This window comes from Carcharhinus amblyrhynchos, chromosome 5 (assembly GCF_965287045.1).
Source record: "Carcharhinus amblyrhynchos chromosome 5, sCarAmb.v2.hapA, whole genome shotgun sequence".
Taxonomy (NCBI): Eukaryota; Metazoa; Chordata; class Chondrichthyes; order Carcharhiniformes; family Carcharhinidae; genus Carcharhinus; species Carcharhinus amblyrhynchos.
Genome location: NC_137328.1, coordinates 125,864,180 through 125,889,507, shown reverse-complemented (window position 1 = coordinate 125,889,507; position 25,328 = coordinate 125,864,180). Strand labels below are relative to the sequence as shown.

The 25,328-nt window shown below is 47.5% G+C and overlaps 1 protein-coding gene across 5 annotated transcripts in view; it reads left to right on the top strand.

The window, feature by feature from the left end:
• The window catches only part of LOC145343336 (FYN-binding protein 1-like), a 242,692-nt gene that overhangs the window by 195,749 nt on the left and 21,615 nt on the right, over nt 1-25,328 (top strand). For all 5 annotated transcript variants that reach the window (XM_080189552.1, XM_080189550.1, XM_080189554.1 and 2 more), the window contains 3 exons: nt 5,058-5,089; nt 9,102-9,165; nt 16,567-16,675. In XM_080189552.1, the coding sequence (XP_080045678.1) occupies nt 5,058-5,089; nt 9,102-9,165; nt 16,567-16,675 (205 nt within the window). The remainder of the gene's footprint in view (nt 1-5,057; nt 5,090-9,101; nt 9,166-16,566; nt 16,676-25,328) is intronic.

The window sequence follows — 25,328 nt, the reverse complement described above, 5'->3', positions numbered from 1 at the left end:
TGACCGTCATGAGGCAATAGACAGGATTCCCCAGGTTGTTATCAACAGCGCCATGGATGACCCACCAGTAGTAGCCGAAGTCATGAAAGCTGTCAGCCAGCTTACCAGTGGCAAAGCCCCAGGGGCAGATGCCATAACCGCAGAGATTTACAAAGCTGCTGGTCCATACTCAAGAAGGTCACCGAGTAGTTCCAGTCCTTTTGGAAGCAAGGATCCATTCCTCAGGAACTTAAAGATGCTTCCATCGTACACCTCTACAAGAGGAAGGGCAATCAGCAAGTATGCAACAACCATCGAGGAATCTCGCTGCTCTCATCGCAGGAAAAACCCTTGCAAGAGTCCTGCTAAATCATCTAGTCACTCATCTGGAATTGGGCCTGCTTCCAGAGTCACGGTATGGCTTCCACAAAGGTCGCAGGACTTTTGACATGATTTTTGCTGTGCGCTAACTTCAGGAGAAGTGTCATGAGCAGAATCGCGAGCTCTACACAACCTTTGTTAACCTCACGAAAGCCTTCTACACTGTAAGCCGACAAGGCCTGTGGAGGATCATGTCAAAGTTCGGCTGCCCCCCCAAATTCATTCAGATGGTACTCCAGTTCCATGATGGCATGATGGCCAGAGTACTGGATGGCGGAGAATCCTCTGAGGCATTCCCAGTCACCAATGGTGTCAAACAGGGCTGTGTGCTCGCACCCACACTGTTCAGCGTGATGTTTACTGCCATGCTGAATGATGCCTTCCAGGACAGTGTTGCTGGAATCAGCCTCAAGTACAGAGTGGATGGGAAGCTTTTCAACCTGAGGAGACTTCAAGCTATTCCAAAATAAAAGAGACTGTTCTGAGAGATTTCCTCTTTGCCGATGACTGTGCCATGTATACTGGCTCAGAACCGGAGATGCAAGTCAGTATGGACAAATTTTCCACGGCTAGTGACAACTTCGGACTCACCATCAACATTAAAAAGACCGAAGTCATGCACCAGCCTGCTCCTCATGCACCGTACAGATCCCATAAGGGTAGAAACTACAGGCAGTGGACCAGTTCACTTATCGGGGCAGCACCCTCTCCCAAGCCGCGACTATTGATATAAGAGTTAACTGCAGAATAGCAAAGGCAAGTTCTGCTTTTGGTAGATTGCCCTCCACTGAACGGGAATGTCGTAGAATCAGCCCAGCAACAAAACTGAACGTCTACAGCGCCACAGTACTCACTACCCTGCCTGTGAAACGTGGACTGTGTATTGAAGGCATGCAAGACAGCTCAATCATTTCTACATGACTTGTCTTCGCAGAATATTACACATCAGATGGCAAGACAAAGTACCAGACACTGAAGTTCTCTGTAGAGCAAGTCTACCATCAGTCCATACACTGCTGATGAGAGCGCAGATCCGGTGGGCAGGTCATGTCATCCGTATGTTAGACGAGCGCATATCCAAGCAGCTCTTTTTTGGGGAACTCTCTGCTGGAAGACACTCACATGGAGGGCAGAGGAAACGTTTCAAAGACACAGTCTAGGCCTCGCTGAAGTCTCTTGACATTGACATGACCACCTGGGAAACGCTGGCACAAAACCGCCCTACCTGGCGCTACCTCATCCACAAAGGCAGTCAAGCTTACGAAGCAAGGTGTATTGCTGAAGCACAACTTAAGTGCGAGTTGCGCAAGTCCAGAGCCTCCAGTGCAACAACTACAGTGTCTACACAAGTCTGTCTAATATGTACCAGGACATTCCATGTCCGAATCGGCCTGATCAGTCATCTTCGGACACATCGCAACCAGCCTCAAAGTGACTAATGGTGTCGAGGTCCTCATCGATGACGATGGATGAACAACAACAGTTCAGCAGACCTAGTCTGGCCTGGACCCACAGGAAGATCAATCAGTGAGTCCCCATGGATCTTGTGGGGGTTATCACAAAAGTATAAAGTAATAAGAGGATAACACAATTATTAACATTTCAGCATAGGTAGGAAGAATGGTAGGAAGGACTATTACTTACGTGGCGAAAAACTGCAGCAGGCGACGGTGCAGAGGGACCTCGGGGTCCTTGTGCATGAGTCGCAAAAACCCAGCTTGCAGGTGCAGCAGGTGGTCAGGAAGGCGAATGGGATGCTGGCCTTCATAGCGAGGGGGATTGAATATAAAAGTAGGGAGGTCTTGCTGCAGCTGTATAGGGCATTGGTGAGGCCGCAGCTGGAGTACTGTGTGCAGTTTTGGGCGCCGCACCTGCGCAAGGATATTTTGGCCCTGGAGGGAGTGCAGAGGAGGTTTACTAGGCTGATACCGGAGTTGAGGGGATTGAGCTATGAGGAGAGGCTGAATAAACTAGGCTTGTACTCGTTAGAGTTTAGAAGAATGAGGGGAGATCTCATTGAGACGTATAAGATGATGAATGGGATGGATAGGATAGAGGTGGAGAGACTCTTCCCGCTCAAAAAAGACAGTAGGACTAGGGGGCACAGCCTCAAGATAAAGGGGAGGCGGTTTAGAACGGAGTTGAGGAGGAACTTCTTCACTCAAAGGGTGGTGAATCTCTGGAATTCTCTGCCCGTTGAAGTGGTGGAGGCTGCCTCGCTAAATATTTTTAAGAAGCGGGTTGATGGGTTTTTGATAAGAGAAGGGATTAAGGGTTATGGGGAGAGGGCGGGAAAGTGGAACTGAGCCACGACAGATCAGCCATGATCTTATTGAATGGCGGGGCAGGCTCGAAGGGCTAGATGGCCTACTCCTGCTCCTATTTCTTATGTTCTTATGTTCTTATACAAATAATTTCAATTATTTAGGCAGTTTTTAGAAACATAATCCAGGACAAAAATTAGCAGTCACTGGAACAAATGTGTATTAATTAAAGACAAACAGCATGGAGTTTTATGGCAAACAATTGCTTTACTAACTTGCTGGGAGATTTTGATGAGATAACAGAGAGTTGATAGTGGGCTGTTGATGTGGTGTGCACGGACTACCAAAAAGCACTTGATAACGTACTCCACAATAGACTTGTCAGCAAAGTTAAAGCTCATGGAAATAAAAGGGAAACAGCTACATAGATACAAAATTGAATGACAGGAAACACAGTATAGTGGTGAACAGTTGTTTTTCAGACTACAGGAAAGTTTGAGTTCCCCGAAGGGTCACTCTTAGGACCACTGCTCATTAATGATCTAGACCTTGGTGTACAGTGCACAAATTCAAAATTTGTAGACAACAATAAACTTAGAAGTATTGTATGTTGTTGGATTGGGAATAGATTTGTTGTTCTGCTGGGGTTAGTATTTGGGCTTCTGGTATTTCTTATTAATATAAATTACAAGGACTCTGAAACCAACAGTAAGATTTACCGATAATGCTAAAATAGGCAGGCGAGCAAAAGTTGACAGTGCAGTTTGGGATTTGCAGGGAGAGTTAGATCATTTATGCAAATCAGGAAGCAGATGAACAATCACATGTTACCAGTGAAAAATGCAGGACTGTTAATGGCTGGAATAAAAGAATGTGCATAATTGTGTTAACATCTTTGGTTTGCTTCACGTTATGGTCTAGATGTTTTTCAGAAATGACTTTTGCCCCTTTTCAAAGCAAACCAAAGATGTTAACACAATTACAATATCTCTAGACACCACAGTACAATGTAACTCAAAGGAGACGCAGTTGGAGTGATTACACTAAGAATATAAGGTACAGTTCTGGATAGCACGTTATGAAAAGGCCAGAAAGAAATGAGGCAGAAAGGAGCAAAATAAATATTCTTTGTCTAAAAGGAAGTACCCACTAAAATGAGAGCAGGAAATTCCTCAGAATTATGAGCAGCATGGTGGCACTGCGGCCTCACAGTGCCAGGGATCCAGGTTCAATTCTGGTCTTGGGTCACTGTCTGTGTGGAGTTTGCACGTTCTCCCCATGTCTGAGTGGGTTTCCTCTGGATTCTCCAGTTTCCTCCCACAGCCCAAAGATGTGCAGGTTAGGTGGATTGGCCATGCTAAATTGCCCCTTACTGTCTTCCAGGACTAAAAGATCCTGCTGTTAGGAAGGGCTGGAAAATCTCAATGTAAAACCAAGGGTACATAGAGGGTGTATATGTGTAAGAGTCATTGAAGCTGGCAGGACAGATTGAAAATGTTCATAAAGCATATGGCATCTTGAGCTTTGTAAAAAGGAACATGAGAATACAAAAGCAAAGAAGTTAGAGTAGAGCTGTATGAAATACTGCCATCTGCTGGACAAACTTAAAGGACCAATGTTTAAATAAACAGTCATGATGTGGGAATGCCGGCGTTGGACTGGCGTAAACACAGTAAAAAGTCTGACAACACCAGGCTTTAGTCCAACCGATTTATTTGATAATACTCACAAGCTTTCGAGGGGACTGCCTCTTCGCCTTTCCTTTCACCTGACGAAGAGGCAGTCCCCTCGAAAGCTTGTGAGTATTATCAAATAAATCGGTTGGACTAAAACCTGGTGTTATCAGACTTTTTACTAAATAAACAGTCCCAGCTTTGACTGCAGTCATTTCATTATTGAGAGTGTCATTTTCAGGGTAGAGAAAGGTGATTTGTCTGCACCAAGCTGAAACTCATAAGTCTGTTCAAACTGTATGAAATTCTTGCAAGAGAGAAATTCTGGCTTAAATATAAGATTAGTTGGAACAATAAAATCCCAAAAAGGTCCTTCAATGTGTAAAAAGAAAAGTCAGGTTGATAGTGTGAACTAAGGTTTGAACACAGATTTTAGATTACCACTGCAGCATGATTTTTGAATTTATCTGGGGTTAGGCATACTAAGTCATATTTACTACCAAATCAGCCAGCTGAGACTTTCACTGACACACACTGACTGGCCAGGTTTCTATAAATTTCATGTGTCTGCCACTTTAACACAGATTAATCTTAAACCTAAATCACACCAAATTAAATCTTATATCTCCCTGAACAGTGTCTAACTTTTGGAATGTATTATGCGTGCATCTCTCTTCTCTCTTGTGAATTCTACTAGATCTGCGTTATTGTTAAATTGTTCCTTTGTGTGGGGTAAATTTGTGTTTTAATTTTCTTCTAGGTCCATTCCTCCGTCAGCAGAGCTTGCAGCTGGTAAGGGAGCTTCTGATCTGAAACTGTGCATATTGGATATTGCTGTTTTCTTTTGCTGGGGAATCACGGACCTCATGTTTGCTTTTCATAGACCTGGGAGTTGGGGGGGGGGGGGTGTTCTCTCTCTCCTAACCTGCTACTTTAATTTTTTTTTGTTTACTTTATTCCAATCCAATCAAGTCAAATTAAAGCCAATTCAGAGTCCCAACAAGTTGGGACATTCCCAATCCGAGCTGACAAGACAGGGCTCTCACCTCCTGTCTTGAGCTTGATCTACATGATCCAAGCTGACCGGAGTAGGTGTAGCTCCTCCTCCAAGGCTTGATCTCATTTGCATCTTAGCCAAAAGGCCGAGATGCCACTTTAAAAAATTGCTTCAAATGAAGCTGAAATGTAACCTAACGACTTCAACCAAGTGCAGCATGTCAATACTACACTTGATCTTAGCCAAAAGGCAGAAATGATCCCTAAGAATATAACCCGCTACTTTAGTTTATTTAGTTCCAGGCACCCACCACCCTCTGTGCAAAAAATCTGCCTCATACATCTCCTTTAAACATTGCCCCTCACACCTTAAACCTATGCTCCCTTGTAATTGATTCTTCCACCTGGGAAAAAGCTTCTGACTATCCACTCTGTCCATGCTTCTCATAATCTCGTAGACTTCTATCAGGTCACCCCCTCAACCTCCAGTGAGAACAAACTAAGTTTCTCCAACATCTCCTCATAGCTAATGCCCTCCATATCAGGCAACATCCTAGTAAATCTTTTCTGTACCCTCTCCAAAGCCTCCACATCCTTCTGGTAGTGTGGTGACCAGAATTGAACACTATATTCCAAGTGCGGCCTAACTATTGTTCCATAAAGCTGCAACATGATGACAATTTTTAAACTCAATGCCCTGGCCAATGAAGGCAAGTATGCTGTATGCCTACATGACTCCTTCTTGTCATATCCCTCCATTCATAAACGCACCCTTCCATTGCTATCCTCTGTCTTCTTTGACCGATGTGAAGATGCCAGTGTTGGACTGGGATAAACACAGTAAGAAGTCTCACAATACCAGGTTAAAGTCCAACAGGTTTATTTGGTAGTAAACGCCACTAGCTTCTGGAATGCTGATCCTTCGTCAGGTGAGTGGAGACTTCTGATCACAAACAGAGCATATAAAGGCACACACAGTTTACAGAATACTGATTAGAATGCGAGTCTTTGCAGCTAATCTGCTATTCAAGTCTTAAAGGAGCAGACAATGTGAGTGGAGATAGCATTAAGCCTAGGTTAAAGAGATGTGTATTGTCTCCAGACAGGACAGTAAGTGAGACGTTGCAAGTTCAGGCAAGTCATGGGGGTTACAGATAGTGTGACATGAACCCAAGATCCCAATTGAGGCCTCATCTTGCAACATCTCACTTACTGTCCTGTCTGGAGACAACACATATCTCTTTAACCTATGCTTTATGCTATCTCTACTCACATTGTCTGCTCCTTTAAGACTTGAATAGCAGATTAGCTGCAAAGACTCGCATTCTAATCAGTATTCTGTAAACTGTATGTGTCTTCTTTGACCGAGCCAATTTTGTATTTTGTGCTGTAATTTTCTTTGTTCTTTGTTCATTGTTTTACCATAACAGCATTATTAGGCTTTGTAAGGGAATGGGTGAAACCCAGTGCAACGTTAAAGAGTCATTGCTGGTCTGCCATAACTGGAATGGGTCAAGACTGCCCTGGGCCTCTGAACAATGGAAAATTGTTTTGTTTCCTCTATGTGTATTAAGACTGACTTCCCGCCAACTCAGCCAAAATAGGCATCCACCATGAACTCTTTACAGCAGAGACATAAAAGCTCCATGAAAATTAAGTGTCCCGCAGTCACTGAAGTCTGTAATGGTGCTGTGATAGAGGCATCGCTCAACATGATCCTGGTATAATCACCAGAGAGGCAACTGGTGGATAACAAAAGGCAGCTCGATGACACAGTGCAGAGATGTCATTCAAACTTGATGCAAAACAATAGGATACCAAGGCAAGTGCAGCACGGGGTTAGATACAAAATAAAGCTCCCTCTACACTGTCACCCATCAAACACTCCCAGGACAGGTACAGCACGGGGTTAGATACAGAGTAAAGCTCCCTCTACACTGTCCCCCCATCAAACACTCCCAGGACAGGTACAGCAGAGGGTTAGATACAGAGTAAAGCTCCCTCTACACTGTCCCCATCAAACACTCCCAGGACAGGTACAGCAGAGGGTTAGATACAGAGTAAAGCTCCCTCTACACTGTCCCCATCAAACACTCCCAGGACAGGTACAGCACAGGGTTAGATACAGAGTAAATCTCCCTCTACACTGTCCCCCATCAAACACTCCCAGAACAGATACAACATAGGGTTAGATACAGAGTAAAGCTCCCTCTCCACTGTCCCCATCAAACACTCCCAGGACAGGTACAGCACGGGGTTAGATACAGAGTAAATCTCCCTCTACACTGTCCCCCATCAAACACTCCCAGAACAGATACAACATAGGGTTAGATACAGAGTAAAGCTCCCTCTACACTGTCCCCATCAAACACTCCCAGGACAGGTACAGCACAGGGTTAGATACAGAGTAAAGCTCCCTCTACACTGATTCCATCAAACACTCCCAGGACAGGTACAGCATGGGATTAGATACAGAATAAAGCTGTCTCTGCACTGCCCCATCAATGTGGCTGAGATGAGCAACACCTTCTGCTCCTCAATGGCATTTTCCATCTTCCAAGTGACCATTCTCTGATCTTCCTCAGCAATATTACCACTGTGCCATCAATTCCTGCGCAGTTAGGGGCAGCTGTGTGCTGTGGGCAGATTCTCACTGGGAATATAGCTTAGAGTTAACCATCATGTTGAGTTATCAACGGACGGCAAGGTGACATAGTGGTTAGCGCTGCTGCCTCACAGTGCCAGGAACTCAGGTTCAATTCTGACCTTGGGTTACTGTCTGTGTGGAGTTTGCACATTCTCCCCATGTCTGCTGGGTTTCCTCCCACGGTCCAAAGATATGTGGGTTTGTTTGATTGGCCATGCTAAATTGCCCCTTAGTGTCAAAGAACAAAGAACAACACAGCAAGGGAAACAGGCCCTTTGGCCCAACAAGCCCGTGCCACCATTTTAACATTGTGAGTTCCGTCTTCCACTCATGACTCTTATCTACATTTATGGCACTCCATATTGGAAACCAGATTGAGGGGAGACTAACTTAGGGACAATTTGTTACACCAATCAGCCTAAGAGCACATCTTTGGGGTGTGGGAGGAAATCGGAGCACCCGGAGAAAACCCACGCAAGCATGGGGAGAATGCGCAAACTCCCACAGATACTGGCCCAAATCCTCGTATCTGCACAGCAAACAGTGATAGTCACTGAGCTGTTGTGTTGCCCATCAGCTGGATCAGTTTAAGCATACACTAAGTGTGAAGCACTAGGCAACTCTCGAAACACCCAAGAGCAGCCCTCGCACGACCCACCGCATGTATGCCCCTTGTTGGACAACCAGGCGGACCGAAGCACCTGTGGAGTAAGCCTGTCAGGGTAAATGTGTGGGGTTACGGGAATGGGGACTAGGTGGGATTGTGGTCAGTACAGATTTGTTGGGCCAAATAGCCTCCTTCTGTGCTGTAGAGATTCTATGAATTCTGCGATCAGATGGAAAGGAGCTTGGGTGTTTTTCCTATGTGTGTCACTGACTCTGTCACCCTGCATGCTGACAGTAGTCATGTGATTCCAACCACTTTACTCAATGATCAAAAGAAATGTGCAAGCTAAACTTGTCTATAAAGGTAAAACTTTAAGAAGTAATTGTTTATGCAAAATAAACCAGTTATGTCATGGTTGATGCCGCTTGACTATCACACTTCGGCAAAATGTGGCTGGTGATTGTAGTTTTTTTGCTTTTTAATTTTTAAATTTTTATTATTGTTGTTGTTGTTGTTGGGTCTTTGTGCTCCTTGACTCTTGTTTTCTGCCACAGACGGGGAAGATGTCTATGATGATGTTGGCGCTGATGATTTCCCACCTCCACCTCCTGAACTCAGGTACATTCTACCCCACCGTTTACATTAGCTCCAGGTAGCTGTGCTTCATTGAAATAAGAATCAAGGAACAGTACTGATCTAAAAAAGGCAATCGTGTTTAGTTGCACACCCTGCTTTCTGCTTGTAACATTGCATAGACACTCTAGTGCAGAAAGAGGCCATTGAGCCCATCAAGTCTGCACCAACCACAATCCCACACAGGCCTTACCCCCCCCCTCTCGCCCATCCCTACATATTTACCCGCTAATCCCTCTAACCTATGCAACACAGGACTCTACCTAACCCACACATTTTTGAACTTTGGGCAGCACAGCTGCTTCACAGCTCCAGGGACCCAGGTTCAATTCCCCGCTTGGGTCACTGTCTGTGTGGAGTTTACACATTCTCCTTATGTCTGAGTGGCTTTTCTCTGGCTGCTCCGGTTTAAGAACATAAGAACATAAGAAATAGGAGCAGGAGTAGGCCATCTAGCCCTTCGAGCCTGCCCAGCCCTTCAATAAGATCATGGCTGATCTGTCGTGGCTCAGTTCCACTTTCCCGCCCTCTCCCCTTAACCCTTAATCCCCTCTCTTATCAAGAACCCATCAACCCGCTTCTTAAAAATATTTAGCGAGGCAGCCTCCACCACTTCAACGGGCAGAGTATTCCAGAGATTCACCACCCTTTGAGTGAAGAAGTTCCTCCTCAACTCCGTTCTAAACCGCCTCCCCTTTATCTTGAGGCTGTGCCCCCTAGTCCTACTGTCCTTTCTGAGCGGGAAGAGTCTCTCCACCTCTATCCTATCCATCCTATTCATCATCTTATACGTCTCAATGAGATCTCCCCTCATTCTTCTAAACTCTAACGAGTACAAGCCTAGTTTATTCAGCCTCTCCTCATAGCTCAATCCCCTCAACTCCGGTATCAGCCTAGTAAACCTCCTCTGCACTCCCTCCAGGGCCAAAATATCCTTGCGCAGGTGCGGCGCCCAAAACTTTCCTCCCACAGTCCAAAGATGTGCAGGTTAGGTTGATTGGCCATGCTAAAATTGTCCCTTAGTGTCCTGAGATGCGTAAATTATAGAGATTAGCGGGTAAATATGTAAGGATATGGGGGTGGGGTCTGGGTGGGATTGTGGCTGGGGCAGACTCAGTGGGCCAAATGGCTTCTTTCTGCACTGTAAGGTTTCTATGATTCTATGATTGCAAGTTCCTCATGCAACTGACTTTAAAAATTATTTAGGCAATGGTGGGGAACAGTGGCAAAGTGATAACGTCAATGAATTTATAATCTAGCGATTCATGCCAGAATGTCAATTCTCCCCCCAAAACAAATAAGGGGAGCCCCCCCCAATGGGGGTCCCCAGAAAGACCACCATTGGCCCTTCCCCCTGTCAAAGATTGGCACTGTCAGAGGGCAGCAGGCATGTCTCTCTCCCTCCTGAGGCTATACTTTGCTTGGCACTCCCAGCGAGTTATCCTTGACTGATTCCCATTTATATAAAGCATTGCAAACCTCGCTGACATGATGTCACATTGGCAATTCATAATTTTCAGTAAGGGGGGGAATCATGTGACTGGGAAGCCCTTTAATCATATGTAGTTGTATTGAAAAGGTATTGAAATGAGGTCCCTACGAGAAAGAGCAGGTACCTTATTATACTACCAGCAATGGTGCGGAAGATCAGGAAATGAGATCTCGCCAGCCTGTTGAAAGCGGGATGGTTGGGAACTGTTCGAGATGCAAGGCAGTATTAGTAATGGCAAAAAGTTGAATTTCCTGGGCTGTGAAGGTGGTGCCATTATCAGAAACTATCATTTCAGGGATGCCATGAATTGTGAAAATTTTTCACAGCTTATTGATAGTGGCTGACAAAGTCATTGAATGCATGACTTGGATATTTAATTTCCTGATTGATAGGCACCTGATGACTGAGGGTAGCAAACTGAACACATTTTCACCCTCGATTCTGGGTAGGTCGTTATGTGTGTGTGTGTGTGTGTGTGTGTGTGTGGGTGTGGGTGTGGGTGTGGGGTGGGGGTGTACCTCAATCAGAAGGCCCTTCAGACTGGCAGTGTCATCCTCTCAGGGACCTGGGAGCTCAAACTAAATGTGCCAAATGACCTTTTTCAATGAAACTATTTATTTTTTCTGCCAACTGAGTATGAGGAAAGGAGAGACAGAGAGAAAAAGAGTAAAAAAAAGGCAATGTGTTCCAAGTTTCCATGGTTACTAGCCTCAACAAATAACTAATCGCTATGGTCTTAACAGGATAACTACTTTAGGCAGATTAATTTGTGTAGCTGGTGAACTTCTCTTTTATAACTTTAAAGAACATGTCTTACTTTACAAGTCTCCCTGTGGGTGTAACTACTTCCTCCTTGTTGCAGACTAGCCTCCTGACTCCTGTCAGAGTAGAAATGATTGTGTGAAACATTGGGAGTTGGGAGTAGGGTATTTCTGCTTTAATCAATGGTTGCACCACTTGCCAAATGCTGAATGACATCACTGCAAAAACCTATAAAAGTCAGTGTAGTCATCATTTGTTTGTTCCAGCAGTTAAGGGAAAAGAAGGAGGTAACTAACACATTGTTTATACTGTTGATTCTTGCTAATCACCTAATGTCTTGTCAGAAATGGCATGCTTGGATCAAGGAACCAATACAATTTACAACTGTTTGCAGCATAGCTCATTCCGTTGTTCATTCATCAATTCAAGCTGAACCAAAACAACAGGGAACTCTAAACATGAATTGAAGTTGACTCATAGAAAGATTAAGCCTCACAAAATTGCTTCAAAGTCACATTTGGCAGTGAGTTGATTGTCTTTTGTTTTTTCTGTTGTGTCAAATCGAAAATAATTGAACTAGTTCCAGTATTTTTATACCGTTCCCACAGGATTCAAGGGTAAGGATTTATATGAAGTGGGAATGAACCGGAAAAGGTTTGGGCTGGAATTCAACAAACTCGCCCACGGCTGGGATTCTCTGGCCCTGCCCATGGCTGGAATTCTCTGGCCCCGCCCACGGCTGGGATTCTCCGGTCCCGCTGCTGTAAATGGAGATTTGGCTGAGCATCAAATTCTCCATTCTCATTGGCAGCACTGGCAGGATTTATAAGACCAGAGAATTCAGGCTTTGATCTATAGAATCTTTATACAGTAGAAATAAATAGGAAATCGTTTGGTCCTTTGGGATCTTATATCATGGGAATAAATGAGAAGGAGATTGAGCCATTAAGATTTATATAGAGTAGAATGAACAGTGGCATGAGGAAATTTTTTTTACACAGAGTGATTAGAATCTGGAAACTACTGCCTGACTGCAGTGGAGACAAATTCAATCATGACTTTCTAAAAGTAATCGGATAAACGCCTGATAAAAATATTGAAGGGCTACAGGGTGGGGAGTGGGACTAGCTAAATTGCTCTTGCAACGAGCTAGCAAGAGCATGACCAGCCAAATTACCTCCTCCTGTGCTACTGAGTGGAATTCTCTCTACCCAAGGGCGGCAGTTTGGCAGCAGGTGGGTGCAGAGATTCTCGCAGTGACCTGCCAGCGTTAAATCACAATACAATTTTCATGATGGAGGGTTAATGATGGGTTGGCTCTTCCCCCTGGCTGGAGGCATGAACATCAACTGCATTCATTTGCAGCTCATGAATGCTCATTAAAACAGCTGGCCACCAGAATCCTATCTGGCCTTCTGTAAGACAGGGCTATGGTTTGTCCCCATAACAGGGGAAGAACATTTTCAGTGAGAGAACAATGAAGCCAATAATAAGTCTCACTCACCCTGAAGCTGGAGTCCACAACTGAAGGGCCTGTGCAATCTCGAGGGGCCCTGGCATTGGGCCAGTAAGCCAGATAGCTGGGTCCAAGACAAGGCTTGCAATAGCCTCAATATTAGGGGACAGGACTGCACTGCCTGTAATGTTGTCTGATCCTGTTCAATTTAATTTGAAAGATAGACAGCAATGAGCTCACCTAATCCTGCTATGAGATTAATTTTGTGACAAATCAAATAACCAATTAAAATAAATCAAATAAGCTGAGATGTAAATTAAATGGACAGCCCTTTAAAGCAATATTGCCTTAGCCAAAAAACAAATTGCAAAAAACTTAAATATTAACCAAAAAACGTGATTAAGGGGGTCAATAAGGAAATCACTTGCCTTGATGGATGAGCCCAATTAAGCCCAGTTATTTAGTTGTGATGTATGTTTGTGCCACTGATTGGCAATCATGAGTTAACCATTTCCACTATAAATTCTTTACCTTCCTAACCCTTCCACTCCATCTTGGTGTACCCCAGGAACCACAGCTGAGATGGAAACATAGAAAAACTACAGCACAAACAGGCCCTTCAGCCCATAAGTTGCGCTGAACATGTCCCTACCTATAACCCTCTATCTTACTTAGTTCCAAGTACTTATCCAAAAGACCCTATCGGATGGAGGTGATCTCCTGTCTGCCATGTTCTGTTATTTGAGGAATCTTAGTGGTGTCCTTTAGAGGACCAAGACCTGGAGGACTCTGACCTGTTTTGGACAGAACAGGTGTGATGGTGCCATACTCCTTGGTGTGCAGGGCTGGAATTGTGTTGGTCGCAGGAAGGATTTACTGTAAAATCCCCTAATCACCACACTCTGGCACCCGTTCGGGTACACTGAGGGAGAATTTAGCATGGTCAATGTACTTAACCAGCATGTCTTTTGGACTATGGGAGAAAACCCACGCAAACACTGGGTGACTGTGCAGACTCCACACAGACAGTGACGGAAGTCAGGAATACGAACCGTGGTCCCTGGTACTTTGAGGCAGCGGTGCTAATTACTGTGCACATTATTTTGCAAATACAGCCAACAGACATTAGACAACTAAGAACAGTTGATGTCATTCATTTTGTTGAATCTGCAGGTAAAGAAAGCTGTATCATACACTCAAGAAAGCCCCAGGGTCTCCTGGGTGGAAGGCCCTGAACAATGCATCAGTTGGTCCTCCTCCAGCTCAAGGACCCCAGGGTTTCTCCATGGAATAGAGGGGCAGCTAGAATGAGATCCAGAATGCTTGCCATCCTCTAGTGCTGGCACTCATGGATGCCCACAGGTTTTCTTTGTTCATTTGTGGGATATGAGTGTCACTGACTGGCCAGCATTTTTGTTCTTAAACATGGTGGTGAGCTGCCTTCTTGAAACACTGATACAACTGGGTGGCTTGCTAGGCCATTTCAGAGAGCAGTTGAGAGACAACCACATTGCTGTGGACCTGGAGTCACATATAGGTCAGATCAGGTAAGGACAGCAGATTTCCTTCCCTAAAGGGCATTAGTGAACCAGATGGATTTTTCCAACAATCGCCAGTGGTTTCATGCCATAAGTAGATTCCTATTTCCAGATATTTTTAATTGAACTCGAATTTCACCATCTGTCATAGTGGGATTCCAGCTCAGGTCTCCAGAATATTAGCTGAGCTTCTTGAATAATAGTCCAACAATAATACCACTAAGCCATCACCTCCCCAATTGCTTGCACCATGCAGTTGATGCCCTACGTTACTGAGTTTATGCCCTGAATCATGCACAAAATCTTCACTGCAAATACTGCCCTTCCAATGTTAGCTGGCTGCCTTGCAGTGTTGGCCTCATCTCCTTGGAAAGAAGGCATTGGGACTCCTCCAGATGGTCTTGCAATCCAAGCAATGAGGCAGATATCCCTTCGTAGTGTTCCCAACTCTGTCTTTGCAACTCCAACAGCCGAGAGATGGCCAAGCCCAGAGTCTCAGCATCTGACTGAGGCTCAGTGAGTTCTGGCCTCCAGCCCTCCTCCAAGTGCTGGATCTTTGGGAAATGCCTGCATCTGCCTGCTGTGGATCATCAAAAGTAAGATGTTCATCAGTTAGTGGCTCAGAAGTGCATCTGCTACTAATTCCCACTGAGGTGTGAGGCTTTGTGCTATTGGAGGGCTTGGCCTCAGCGCAGGAGCCGTCCTGTTCCTGGCCAGCAAGCTCTTGGGCTCTCTCAAATGGAGTGAAGATTTCAGTTCCGACATGCCTCTGCCTGTTTGTGCGCTCTTTCTTTTTATTGTCAGCCAGCTTGTCTCCCAAGGAGACATAAGGGGAGTGTGTAAACAGGCCACAGTTCAGGTCAGATGGAAGGACGCATAGTATGTGTGGTTGGTGAGTGGGAGCTGAGATACAATGAGGATAGTAGCTGCAGGGGAGATAAGGTCATGTGAGGGAGGGCGAGTAAAACGGGGGAGCCTGTAAAATAGAAAGGAATGAGCTCCCAGTGGATGTGTGAGTAGGTGAATAGTGATAGATTAGAGGTGTTTCTTACCCTGGCTGCATGGAACAGGTCATTCACCTTCTTTCTGCACTGCACTCCTGTCCTCCAGTGAAAGGAGATGGCACCGACCAATGCTGCCATTGTCCTCCATAAGGGGTTGGTGACTTTGCTTCCCAATTGAGGGTACAACACAGCATATCATTCCTTCACCACATCCAGCAATCTGGTCAGTCTTCCCTCTGAGAAGTCTTACTTACAGCCAGCCTCTCAGCTAAATTTTGAAAATGTGAAAGGAGGTGTAAAGCAGGAAGCCCTGATTGAAACTCTCATCTGAATATTGGGCAGGAGAATCAGAGCCATCTCACGATGGATGCAGCGTGAAGCTCATGATTTTTTTTTTAAAAGTGCCTAAAAATACGACACTGGGGCCGGTGCAATTTTCCCCAGTGTTTCCACCCAAACAATACTTAGCCAAAATAATGGAAAATTTCACCCTTTCCATATTATACCAAAACTGGTTAACCTCTGGGATGGAAGAATTGAAAGGTCAGTTGTGCAGCAACAGCTGTGTGTATGATCTACAAGATGCACAACAGGAACTCACAAAGGTTCTTTTGACAGCACCTTCCAAACCCATGACAACTACCATCTAGAAGGACAAGAGCAACAGATGCCTGAGAACACCATCACCTGGAGATTCCCCTCCAAGTCACTCACCATCCTGACTTAGAAATGTATTGCCGTTCCTTCAATGTGTCTGGGTCAAAGTCCTGGAACTCACTCCCTAATATGAGATTTACTTACACCTCAGGGACTGCAGTTCAAAAAGGCAACTCACAACCTCCTTCTGAAGGACAACTAAGGATGGGCAATAAATGCTGGCTTAGCCCACATCTTATACATTCATTTTAAAAAGTTACAATTGACCACAGTGACTGCTGAGTCTTGAAGAATTGCTTTTCAAAATCAGATTTTAAAGTATGGTGTCAGGCTACTTGTGCAAAGACAAACACTAAAAGGAGATAAACTGATATGCACAGTTGATAAAATGTTGGGATGAGGCTACAAGGGAGTCTCAAATCATCAGTTTTGAGTAAATGGCCAAATACTACAAAGTTATGTTCTCTTTTTGTTTAGTTTGTCAAAGCTCTCAAAAGCACCTGGTAAAGGCAAAAAGGATGAGAAAGATCCCAAAAAAACCAAGAAGATGGAGAAGGAGGAAAAAGACTTCAGGAAAAAATTTAAAGTAAGTTTTGAACTTGTTTGAATTAGTTGAAACTTTTTAATTTTAACATAACCCACCCAGCAGGAAGCTGATGGGCTCAGTTAAGTGGAAAATGGAGCATAACATCAGGCAGTGTATAAAATGAGCCACCATTTACCGTACCGAATATCTAAACTATCTACTTTTGAGGTACAATGCAGAATTACAGAATGATGCAGCATAGAAGAAGGCCATTCAGCCCAGTATGCATGTGCTGGTTTTTTGAAAAAAGCTATCCAAACAGTGCCAGCCTCTGCTCTTTCTTTAGCCCTGCAGATTTTTGAATATTCATCAAATTCCCTTTTCAAAGTTATGATTGAATCTGTTCCACCAGCTTTTCAGCCAGTACATTCTAGACCATAAAAATAAACTTTATTTTCATTTTGCCTCTGGTTAGTTTGCTATTAGTTTGCATAAATATGTTGCCTCTGGTTATTGACTTTCTGCCACTAGAAAATTTCTCCTTATTTTTTGTCTCAGACTCCTTCATGATTTTGAACCATGTCTTCCCTCAACATGTTCTGCTCCAATACAAACAACCCATTTCTCTAGTCTTTCCACATAACTTCTTTCTCAGGATGGCAGTCGGTGACTAGTGTGCCTCAGGGTCGGTGCTGGAATCACAACTTTTCATAATATACATTAACGATTTGGAAGAAGGAACTGAAAGCACTGTTGCTAAGTTTGCAGATGATACAAAGATATGTGGAGAGACAGGTAGTATTGAGGAAGCAGTGGGGGCTGCAGAAGAACTTGGACAGGTTAGAAGAGCGGGCAAAGAAGTGGCAGATGGAATACAATGTGGAAACATGTGAGGTTATGCACTTTGGAAGGAGGAATGGAGGCACAGACTATTTTCGAAATGGGGGAGTGCATCGGAAATCAGAAGCACAAAGGGACTTGGGAGTCATTGTCCAAGATTCTCTTAAGGTTAATGTGTAGGTTCAGTCAGCAGTTAGGAAGGGAAATACAATTTTGGCATTCATGTCAAAAGGCCAGAATACAAGAGAAGGGATGTACTTCTGAGGCTGTATAAAGCTCAGGTCAGACCCCATTTGGAATATTGTGAGCAGTTTTGGGCTCCGTATCTAAGGAAGGATATACTGACCTTGGAAAGGGTCCAGAGGAGGTTTACAAGAAAGATTCCTGCAATGAAGAGCCTGTCGTATGAGGAACGGGTGAGGACTTTGGGTCTGCGCTCAATGGAGTTTAGAAGGTTGAGGGGGAATCTTCCTGAAACTTACAGATATTGCAAAGCCTGGATAGAGTGGATACAGAGATGTTTCCACCAGTAGGAAAAACTACAAAAAGGGCACAACCTCAGGCTAAAGCGACGATCCTTTAAGGCAGAGATAAGGAGGAATTTCTTCAGCCAGAGTGGTGAGTCTGTGGAATTCTTTGCCGCAGAAGGCTGTGGAGGCCAAGTCATTGAGTGTCTTTAAGACAGAGATAGATAGATAGATCCTTGATTAATAAGGGGATCAGGATTAACGGGGATGAGAAAAATATCAGCCATGAGACAACGTTCCGATGAGACAGGGAGGTTTTGGTAGGTCGCAGGAACCGTGGTGCACGAAGGCTGTGGTGAACCTAGTCAGGAGGAAAAGGAAGGTGTACAAAAGGTTCAAGGAGCTAGGAGATGGTAAGGATCTTGAGGAGTATAAGGATTGTAGAAAGGAGCTTAAAAGGGAAATTAGGAGAGCCAGAAGGGGTCATGAGAAGGCCTTGGCGGGTAAGATTAAGGAGAATCCCAAGGCCTTCTATAAATATGTGAAAGGTAAAAGGATGAAAAGAGAAGGGATAGGACCTATAAAAGGTGAAGGGGGAAAGGTCTGTGTGGAACCAGAAGAAATGGCAGAGGTGCTTAATGAGTACTTTGCCTCAGTATTCACGGTGGAAACTGATCTGGGAGATTTTGCTACAGATTTGCAGCAGATGGAAAAGATTGAGTATGTGGATATTAAGGAAGAGGATGTGTTAGAACTTTTGAATTCTATCAAGATAGATAAGTCGCTGGGACCAGATGGGATGTACCCCAGGTTACTGTGGGAGGTGAGGGAGGTGATTGCAGAGCCCCTGGCGATGATCTTTGTGTCGTCAATGGAGATGGGAGAGGTTCCGGAAGATTGGAGGATTGCGGATGTGGTTCCTATTTTCAAGAAAGGGAACAGAGATAGCCCGGGAAATTACTGACCGGTGAGTCTGACCTCAGTGGTTGGTAAGCTGATGGAGAGGCTTCTGAGGGAAAAGATTTACGAGCATTTGGAGAGGTTTGGCATGATCAGAAATAGTCAGCATGGTTTTGTCAAGGGCAGGTCGTGCCTTACGAGCCTGGTTGAGTTCTTCGAAAATGTGACTGAACACATTGACGAAGGAAGTGCAGTGGACGTGGTGTACATGGACTTCAGCAAGGCGTATGATAAGGTCCCTCATGCAAGACTTCTTGAGAAGGTGAGAGGGCATGGGATCCAAGGGCCTTTGGCCTTATGGATCCAGAATTGGCTCGCCTGCAGAAGGCAGAGAGTGGTTGTGGATGAGTCTTTTTCTGCATGGAGGTCAGTCACCAGTGGAGTGCCCCAGGGATCTGTTCTAGGGCCCTTGCTGTTTGTCATTTTCATAAATGACCTAGATGAGGAAGTGGAGGGATGGGTTACTAAGTTCGCCGATGACACGAAGGTCGGTGGTGTTGTGGATGGTCTGGAAGGATGTCAGAAGTTGCAGCAGGACATAAATAGGATGCAGGACTGGGCAGAGAAGTGGCAGATGGACTTCAACGTGGATAAGTGTGTAGTCGTCCATTTTGGCAGGACCAACGGGATGAACGAGTACCCTATCAAGGGCAGGAGTCTTAGTAGTGTTGAAGAGCAGAAGGATCTTGGGGTCCAGGTCCACAGGACTCTTAAATCGGCCTCGCAGGTGGAGGATGTGGTCAAGAAGGCGTATGGTGTACTGGCCTTCATTAATCGAGGGATTGAGTTTAGGAGTCGGGAGGTAATGCTGCAACTTTATAAGACCCTTGTCAGGCCTCATTTGGAGGACTGTGCGCAGTTCTGGTCGCCTCACTATAGGAAGAACGTAGAAGCTATTGAAAGGGTACAGAGGAGATTTACAAGGATGTTGCCTGGATTGGGAGGCATGCCTTATGAAGATAGGTTGAGGGAGCTGGGATTCTTCTCCCTGGAGAGACGAAGGTTGAGAGGCGACCTGATAGAGGTTTATAAAATGTTGAGAGGAATAGATAGGGTGGATTCTCAGAGGCTATTTCCCCGGGTTGAAATGGTCGCTACGAGAGGTCACAGATTTAAGGTGCGGGGAGGCAAGTACAGAAGTGATGTTAGGGGTAAGTTTTTCACTCAGAGGGTGGTGAGTGAATGGAATCAGCTGCCGTCAGTGGTGGTGCAGGCAAACTCACTGGGGTCTTTTAGAAGACTTCTGGATGAGTATATGGGATTTAGTGGGATTGGGGGTTATAGATAGGTCTATGGATTGGTAGGTGTTGATGTGATCGGCGCAACTCGTGGGCCGAAGGGCCTGTTTGTGCTGTAGTGTTCTATGTTCTATGGTTGAACGGCGGAGGAGACTTAATGGGCTGAGTGGCTTAATTTACTCCTATGTCTCATGATCTTATGGTCTTAACTGAATTCCTGTATTCTTGGTGCCATTCTAGTAAATTACTCCTCAGCCTTTCTAGCCTCTTGACATCCTTCCTAAAGTGTGGTGCCCAGATCTTGGCACAATAATGCAGGTAGACCTAAACAGTGACTTGTTTAGTATAATTTCCAAGCATTTATGCCTCTGTTTATAAAGCCAAGTATATCATGAAGGGCTGGGAGATTTCATTTAACCAGATTTTTAAAAGTCAAAGCTGAGGCACATTCACCAGATCCATTTAATATTGCATTTTGCATGAGTCATAGAGGTTTACAGCATGGAAACAGGTCCTTCGGCCCAACTTGTCCATGCCATCCTTTTTTTAAACCCATAAGCTAATCCCAATTGCCCGCATTTGGCCCATATCCCTCTATACCCATCGTACCCATGTAACTACCTTTTGTCTTTTAAAAATTGTACCTGCCTCTACTACTACCTCTGGCAGCTTGTTCCAGACATTCACCATCCTCTGTGTGAAAAAATTGCCCCTCAGGGCACTTTTGGAACATAGAAATTTACAGCACAGTACAGGTCCTTCGGCCCTCGATGTTGAACCAACCTGTGAAACCAATCTAAAGCCTATCTAACCTACACTATTTCAATACCATCCATGTTTATCCAATGAGCATTTAAATGCCCTTAATGTTGGTGAGTTCACTACTGTTGCAGGCAGGGCATTCCACGCCTTACTACTCCCTGAGTAAAGTACCTACCTCTGACATCTGTCCTATATCAATCACCCCTCAATTTAAAGCTATGTCCCCTCGTGCTAGCCATCTCCATTTGAGGAAAAAGGCTCTCACTGTCCACCCTATTTAGTTGTCTGATCATCTTGTACGCCTCTATTAAGTCACCTCTTAACCATCTTCTCTCTAACGAAAACAGTCTCAAGGCCCTCTGCCTTTCCTCATAAGACCTCCCACCATATCAGGCAACACCCTGGTAAATCTCCTCTGCGCCCCTTCCAATGCTTCCACGTCCTTCCTATAATGCGGCGATCAGAACTATACGCAATACTCCAAGTGCGGCCGCACCAGAGTTCTGTACAGCTGCAACATGACCTCATGGCTCCGAAACTCAATCCCTCTACCAATAAAAGCCAACAGAATCCTATCAATCTGGGTGCCAACTTTCAAGGATCTATGCACATGGACACCGAGATGGGGAGAAGGGAGAGGGGGAGAAGGGAAGGGAAGAAAGGAGGGGAGGGGGGAGAAGGATGAGAGAAGAAGGGATGGGGGAGAAGGGAACGGGGAGGGGGGAGAAGGGAGGGGGCAAAGGCAGGAGGAGGAGTAGCTGTGAGTGGGGAGAGAAGGAGGGGGAGGGAGAAGGGAAGGGGAAAGGGGGAGGAAAGGAGGGGAGAACAAGGGAGAAGGGAGGTGAAGGAGGAAAGGTGGGGGGGGAGAGGGGAGAAGGGAAGGAGGAGACAGGAGGAGGGTGGGTGGAGGGGGAGTAGGGTGGAGGAAGGGAGGGAAAGATGGGGGAAGGGGAGAAGGGAGGGGGAGAAGGGAAAAGGGAGCGGGGAGAACGGAGGGGAGAAGAATGGGGAGGAGGGCGGGAAGGTTGGGGGGGAGGGGGGAGAAGGGTAGGGAATGGGGGAGAAGGGAGAGGGGGAGAAGGGAAGGGGGAGAAGGGAGAGGGGGAGAAGGGAGGGGGGTGAGGGGGAGGGGGGAGGTGGAGAAGAAAGGGGGAGAAGGAAGGGGGGAGAAGGGAGGGGGAGAAGGGAGGGGGAGAAGGGAGGGAGGAAGGGGAAAAAGCAGAGGGGAGGGAGAAAAGGAGGTGGGGGGGAGAAGGGAGGGAAGAAGGAAGAGGGTGGGGGTAGAAGGGGAGAACAGGGGGCGGAGGGGGAGAGGTGGGAGAAGGGATGGGGGAAGGGAGGGCGGGAGAAGGGAGGGGAGAGAAGGGAGGGGAGAGAAGGGAGGGGGAGGGCCGAGAAGGAAGGGGTAGACGGAGGAGGGGGGAAGAGGGGAGGGGAGAGAAGGAACGTAAGAGGGGACGAGAAGTGAGGGGACGAGAAGGGTGGGGAGAGAGGGGAGAAGGGTCGGGGGTAGAGTGGGAGAGGGGAGGGGGTGAGAAGAGAGGGGGAAGAGGGGAAGGGAGGGGGCAGGGCAGGAGAAGACGAGAGGGGTGAGAAAAGAGGGGGAGAAGGGTGGGGGGAGGCGAGAGAAGGGGGAGTGCGGGAGAGGGAGGGGGAGAAGGGAGGGGTTGAGGGGGAGAAGGGAGAGGATGGAGGGGAGGGAAGGGCAGAGGAGGGAGGGGGAGGAGGGAGAGGGGCTCAGAGGAGAGGGGGAGAAGCAGGGGGTGGGGAGGGAGGTGGGGGGAGAAGGAGGAAGGGGAGGAAAGGGCAGAGGACGGGGGTGGGTGGGAGGGAGTACAAAGGGAAGGGAGGGTGAGGGGAGGGGTGAAAAAGGTGGGGGGAGGGGAGTAGGGAGGGTGAGGGGGAGGGGCAAAAAATGTGGGGGGAGGGGAGAAGGGTGGGGGGAGAAGGGAAGGTGAGGGGGAGGGGCAAAAAATGTGGGGGGAGGGGAGAAGGGAGAAAGGTAGGGGGAGAAGGGAGAAGGGAGAAGGGTGGGGGAAGAAGGGTAGGGGGAGAGGGGAGAAGGGTAGGGGGAGAGGGGAGAAGGGTAGGGGGAGAGGGGAGAAGGGTAGGGGGAGAAGGGAGAGGGGAGAAGGGTAGGGGGAGAGGGGAGAAGGGTAAGGGAGAAGGGTAGGGGGAGAGGGGAGAAGGGTAGGGGGAGAAGGGTCAGGGGAGAGGGGAGAAGGGTAGGGGGAGAGGGGAGAAGGGTAAGGGAGAAGGGTAGGGGGAGAGGGGAGAAGGGTAAGGGGAGAAGGGTAGGGGGAGAGGGGAGAAGGGTAGGGGAGAGGGGAGAAGGGTAGGGGGAGAGGGGATAAGGGAGAAGGGTAGGGGGAGAGGGGAGAAGGGTAAGGGAGAAGGGTAGGGGGAGAAGGGTAGGGGAGAGGGGAGAGGGGAGAAGGGTAGGGGGAGAGGGGAGAAGGGTAAGGGAGAAGGGTAGGGGGAGAGGGGAGAAGGGTAGGGGGAGAAGGGAGAGGGGAGAGGGGAGAAGGGTAGGGGGAGAGGGGAGAAGGGTAAGGGAGAAGGGTAGGGGGAGAGGGGAGAAGGGTAAGGGAGAAGGGTAGGGGGAGAGGGGAGAAGGCTAGGGGGAGAGGGGAGAAGGGTAAGGGAGAAGGGTAGGGGGAGAGGGGAAAAGGGAGAAGGGTAGGGGGGAGGGTAGGGGGACAGGGGAAAGGGAGAAGGGTAGGGGGAGAGGGGAGAAGGGAGAAGGTTAGGGGGAGAGGGTAGGGGGACAGGGGAGAAGGGTAGGGGGGAGGGTAGGGGGACAGGGGAGAAGGGAGAAGGGTAGGGGGAGGGATAGGGGGAGAAGGGTAAGGGGAGAAGGGTAGGGGGAGAAGGGTAAGGGGAGAAGGGAGAAGGGTAGGGGGAGGGGTAGGGGGAGAAGGGTAAGGGGACAAGGGTAGGGGAAGAAGGGTAAGGGAAAAAGGGTGGGGGTATGGGGGAAAAGGGTGGGGGTAGGGGGGAAAAGGGTGGGTGATGGGGAAAGGGTGGGGGGAAGGGGAGAAGGGTGGGGGAGGGGAAAAGAGTGGGGGGGTGAGAAGGGAGAGGGAAGAAGGGAGGGGGAGGAGGGAAAAGGCAGTGGGGAGGATGGGAGAAGGGAGAGGGAGAAGGGAGGGGAGAGAAAAGAGAGGGGAGAAGGGAGGGACGAGAAGGAAGGGGGTAAAGGAAGGGGAAAGAAGGGAGAGGGAAGGGGAGAAGGGGACAGGAGGTAGAAGGGAGGAAGAAGAGGGGGACGGAGGAGGGAGAAGAGAGGGAGGGGGAGAAGGAAGGGAGAGAAGGGAGGGGGCAAGAAGGGAGGGGGGAAGGGAAGGGAGGTGGGAGAAGGGAGGGGGCAGAAGGGAGGAGGCAGAAGGGAGGGGGAGGGCCGAAAAGGGACGGATAGACAGGGGTGGGAGAACAGGGGAAGGGGGAGGGGGCGAGAAGGTTGGGGGGAGAGGGGAGAAGCATGGGGGAGAAGGGTGGGGGAGTGAGAAGAAAGGGGGCAAAATGGAGGAGGGGGGGGAAGGGAGAAGGAACAGGTAGACGGGACGGAGGAGAGAGGGAGAGGGTGAGAAGAAGGGGGAGAAGGGTGGGGGGAGGGCAGGAGAAGGGAGGGGGAGAGGGAGAGGGTGAGAAGAGAGGGGGAAGGGAGGGGGAAGGAAGGGGCAGGGTGAGAGAAGAGGGAGAAGGGTAGCGGGAGATGGGAGGTAGAGAGGGAGGGGGAGAAGGGAGGGGTTTGGGGCAAGAATGGGGGAAGGGAGGGGAGGGAAGGGCAGAGGGGGAAGGGAGGGGAGGGAAGGGCAGAGGAGGAAGGGTGGAGAAGGGGGGACGTGAAGAAGGGGGGAGGTGGAGAAGGGGGGAGGTGGAGAAGGGGGGAGGGGTGAGAAGAGAGGGGGAGGGGGAGAGAGGGGGGAGAGAAGGGGTTGGGGGGAGGGGAGTGGGGGAGAGAAGAGGTTGGGGAGGGGAGGGGGTAGAGAAGGGGTTAGGGGGAGGGGGAGGGGGTGGAAAGGAGGGGGGTGGAAAGGAGCGGGGAGGGGGAGAAGACAGGGAAGAAGAGGGGAGGGGAGGGGGAGGGGGAGAGGGGAGAAGGGACCTCTATAAGGTCACCCCTCAGCCTCCTCTGCTCCAGTTCCATCTATCCAGCCTCTCCTTATAACTCAATCCATCAAATCCTGATAGCATCCTAGTAAATCTTTTCTGCACTCTTTCTAGGTTAATAATATCCTTTCTATAATAGGGTGACCAGAACTGTACACAGTATTCCAAGTGTGGCCTTACTAATGTCTTGTACAACTTCAACAAGACGTCCCAACTCCTGTATTCAATGTTCTGACCGATGAAACCAAGCATGCTGAATGCCTTCTTCACCACTCTGTCCACCTGTGACTCCACTTTCAAGGAGCTATGAACATGTACCCCTAGATCTCTTTT